Genomic DNA, 4,410 nt, shown 5'->3' on the forward strand with positions numbered 1-4,410 from the left:
GGATGAGGCCAGATCACTGATATTAAGCAGCTGGTACACAGTAGGAGTTCCATCAGTAGTAGTGACCCTATTTTAATTTTAGGTGTCCTGTTCTACATCCTATTACCTGGACTGTGTGGCTCAAAGGAGCACCTGCGTGGTCCAGGCAGGACAACTGAAGAATGTCTCAGGACCATTTGAGCTAAACAGGATTTTTGCAGACAGTTCTGTTGTGGCCAGTTAGCTCACAATCTGCTGTTGATGTGTGTGCTATTGAATAGGAACCGACCCATAGCTGACCCTCCAGAGGGTTTTCACAGACAGTAAACTGCACAGGAGGAAATTGCCCATCCTTCTCCCATGGAGCACCTGGAAGCTGGTGGATTTGAAATGCGTGCCTTTGGGATTGCAGCACAGCTTCTTACCTCTAGGCCATGGACCCTTCCCAGATCCACCAAATCAGAATCTTCTTACCTCTAGGCCAGGACCCTTCCCAGATTCACCAAATCAGAATCTTTTGGGCAGTGTGGAGTGGAGTCTACAGTTGTTACTGTGTGCCATTGAGTTAGAACTGACTCATAGCTGACCCTCTTATGGGTTTTCAGAAGCAATAAATCTCATGGAAACAAATTTTCTATCTTTCTCCTGTAGAACAGCTGGTGGATTTGAACCGTGTGCCTTTGGTTTGACAGCACAACTCCTTTCCACTAAGCCACTAGAGCTCCCCTGAGTGAAATGTGGGCATATGCATTTGCCAAGTTTCTTGAGAACCCAGGTGGCATGCCAGTGTTGAGAACCAATAGTGTGGAGGAAAATCAAAGAAGGCAGGTCAGCAGAATGATGACTTAAATGAAATCTTGCTGGATAGAAAATCATCATTCTAGAACAGAGAAGAGCAGGTCAGCTGGAGTTGGCAGGGACTAGAGAAGCAACTCTTAGTGACTTGAGGCAGGAAGTGGAGCAAAGATGAGCATTCAAGTGCAAAGATCTGGAAGTACCGGCCACGGAACCCAGGCTGGATGTGGTGGGAACAGCGAGTCACTGAGTGTTTCCCAAGAGGACTGTGATGTAAGGAAGGCAGGAAGGAAGATGTCACAAGAGTAGGGCTTTTTTTCTGTTTTACCATCTGCGTTTCCCCAAGCTACTCTTTCTCATCACATGTTACTGACAGGTTCACAATTGCAAAGTTAGGGTGCAGACACTCAGGGACAATGACAGACATCCATGAGCACACACATCCTCTAACAGTTCAGAGAGACCTTGGGATGGGCAGCAGACAGAGGATCCAAAAGTGGACTAGAATGAGGGGGACTGGGCTCTGGACGTGCCCGTGGTTGCTGTCATTGCACTTGCTACTCTGTGTCTCAGGTAAGGAGAGGCAGGGCAGCTGGGGGAGAAGGGAAGGAGACAGTTGAGGGTAGATTTACTGCCAATTCTGACTTATAGTGATTCCATGTTTCAGAGTAGAACTAAACCCCATAGAATTTTCATACTTGTGAGATTTCATAATCAGATCATTGGGATGTCCTTCTCAGGGACATCTGTACAGGCTCAAGTCATTGGCCTTTCAGATGGTCTTTCATTGGTGTCTAGTTGGTTCCATCCTGCATTGAGTTTCTTAGATTATGAATCTTTAATGGAAGAAGACTCATCTTTCTTCCATAGAGTGACATGGATATGAATGGCAGTTCAATAGGTAACACACTATGGTTTAGAGTTTATGGTTCAAGTACACATTTGGACCAGACAGGTACTTCTAGATGAGGGAAAAATCTAGTCAGAAGAGCCTTCTATTATTTAGAAGGACACATTACAGGCAAGATCAGCAAAAGCAAGGCAAGGAGGGCACACTGGGCTACGGCAAGGTTTGGGCAATGAGAAGGGTTCTCTTTGTGCATCTTGAAGAGGAGAACATTGTGAGGTGTCATCCAAGCCATCCTTCATTCTTGTACTGATGCCCCAGCACAGGTAAAAAAAGTGTCCCCTAAAGGAACATTCAGTCACTGTGGCACAACAGAAGTTGATAGCAATAAAAATAAACAACATCGATAGAGCTAATTATCAACCTAAAGGTAAATATTTAGTGGATATGACCATAGCAGGGCACACAGATTAACGACATTGGGAGAAGAATCTGTTCAAGAATCAGACAGAGTTGGATGAATATCTCTACTATTCTTTACAAAATGACCTTGGAAAACTCATTTCTCTGAGCCTCGTCTTCTTCATTTATACATAGGTCTAATACGATACCTGCATAAAGTTTTCATTAGAATTAAGCGGCAGAATGACATAAAGCTCATGACTCAGTATCTGTTGTTCTTGTCATCAGGTACTGTCAAATTCACTAGGACTCATAGCAACTCTATGTACAAAAAGTCTAAAGTGTGCCTTATGCTGTATCATCCTCACAGTCTCTGTCATGCTCAAGACCATTGTGGCGGTCAGTTACCCTGTCAACTGATGTTGTTGAGGGTCTTCCTCTTTTTTCACTGATGCTCTGCATTTTGCAGCATGATGTCTCTCTCTAAAGACTGGTTTGTACTAAAAATATGCTCAAAGTAAGAAAGACCAAGTTTCATCATCCTTGCCACTAGGAACAATCTGGTTGCACTTCTTTTAAGAGAGATTTGTACGTGTCTAGTAATCTTCACCAAAACCAGAATTCAAAGGCATTGCTTATTCTTCTATCTTCCTTATTCATTGTCCAACTTTCACAGGCATGTTGTTGTTGTCATGTATCATTGAGTCAATTTTGACTCATAGCAACCTGCTCCGTCCTGACACAGACTCACTGTCCCCACTGTCACAGTCACTATGTCAATCCATTTCATTCAGAGTCTTCCTCTTCTGCACTGACCCTCCATTCTTCCAAGTGTGATGTCCTTCTCCAAGGACTGGCCCCTTCAAACAACATGAGGGGAAGTTTCAAAATTCTTGCCTCCAAGGAGTAACCTAGTTTCATCTTCTCTAAGGCAAACCTGTTTGTTCCTTGGAAGTCCATGGTATGCCTCTTTGTTCTCTTGGTAGTCCATGGTATGCTCAACACTTCCTCCAGCACCACAATTCAAAAGCATTGATTCTTCTTCTGTCATCCTTAGTCATTGTCCAGCTCTCATATGCATAGTATGCAATTGAGACCTGGATCAGGTACACCTTAGACTCTAGATGGACATCACTGCTCTGCATAGGAAGCAATTGAAAATGCCAAGGCTTGGATCAGGCACATCTTGGTCTCCAACATCCTTGTTCTTTGGAATTTTGAAGAGGTTCTTGACAACATATTTCTCCACTGCAACATGTCTTAATTTTTTGACTGCTGCTACCAAGGGTGTTGATTGTGGACCCAAGTAAAATGACATTATTGATCACTCCAGTCTTTTCTCTTTCTGTCTTTATATTGCCCATCAGTCCAGTAGAGTGGACTTTTATTAAGTACATGTAAGACTATCAGTGGGATTGAGGGGTAAGAATAGAAAGAGATGAATGCAGCTCCAGCTGTTCAGGCAAATCCCTTCTGGGAATGAGCAGAATACAAAAAAGTGGACAAAGTGGGAAGAACATTCAACTTGGGAATAACCTGAGTGAATGAGAATACAAAGGACAGTGTTCTGGAAATCAAGGGACTTCTCTGGGGACTCACAAGAAAAGTGTATAATTGGGTGTTAAAAATGATGCAGTTCTTTTCAGTTTGACACTATAAAACCTTTGCAAATCACAAAGATATAAAAAGGATGGTCATTATAAACTCATCTAGATTGAATGATAATATTTTGTCTTATATGTGTGAACTGCATACACACACACACGCGCGCTGCTTTCCAGCCTGGGAGGATGAGTGGAGCAGCCAGATTCTACAAAGGTGTGTTTTCTGGTTTTTTGGTTGAGACTTGGGTGTGGATTCCTATTTAAAAAGGCATTTGGGCCCTTGGGCCTGTGCCCTCAGGGCTGGCTTTAATTGTTTTCAGTCAAACATTCTTCTAAGTAGTATAGCACTGGTCTGTCAATTTACTGTACAAAGGTAATTCATGGTTGCTGTGATGCTGAACACTGTGACACCGAAGTGTTAAATGCAATAATGGTTACCCATGGTGAAGAGTGTTTGGTGGAGCTCCCAAATTAAGACAGGCTGGGAAGCAGAAGTGGCATCCACTTCTGAAATAGTTTGCCTCTGGAAACTCTATAAACTTAGGAAAAGAAAATTATGCGTGTTCAAGACTTTTGTTCATAAGGTTGTTATGAATCATCTATGACTTGACATCACTTAACAACAACAACACACACACACACTGTGTGTGTGTGTGTGTGTGTGTGTGTGTGTGTGTGTGTGTGTGTGTATAAATAAATGTGTATGGAGCTCTGGTGGTTTGTTGTTGTTGTTGTTGTTATGTGCCCTGGAGTCGCTTGCGACTCATAGCGACCCTATGTACA

The 4,410-nt window shown here is 43.0% G+C and overlaps 1 protein-coding gene across 1 annotated transcript in view; it reads left to right on the top strand.

Annotated features, from left to right (window-relative positions):
• The first annotated feature begins 1,280 nt into the window (after nucleotides 1-1,280).
• The window catches only part of LOC102871829 (triggering receptor expressed on myeloid cells 1-like), a 31,680-nt gene continuing 28,550 nt past the window's right edge, over nucleotides 1,281-4,410 (top strand). Inside the window, exon 1 of the mRNA XM_006882152.1 lies at nucleotides 1,281-1,347. Within this exon, the coding sequence (XP_006882214.1) occupies nucleotides 1,281-1,347 (67 nt within the window). The remainder of the gene's footprint in view (nucleotides 1,348-4,410) is intronic.

Source organism: Elephantulus edwardii, unplaced genomic scaffold, assembly GCF_000299155.1.
Source record: "Elephantulus edwardii isolate Elephantulus edwardi_28Jun2011 unplaced genomic scaffold, EleEdw1.0 scaffold00017, whole genome shotgun sequence".
NCBI lineage: Eukaryota > Metazoa > Chordata > Mammalia > Macroscelidea > Macroscelididae > Elephantulus > Elephantulus edwardii.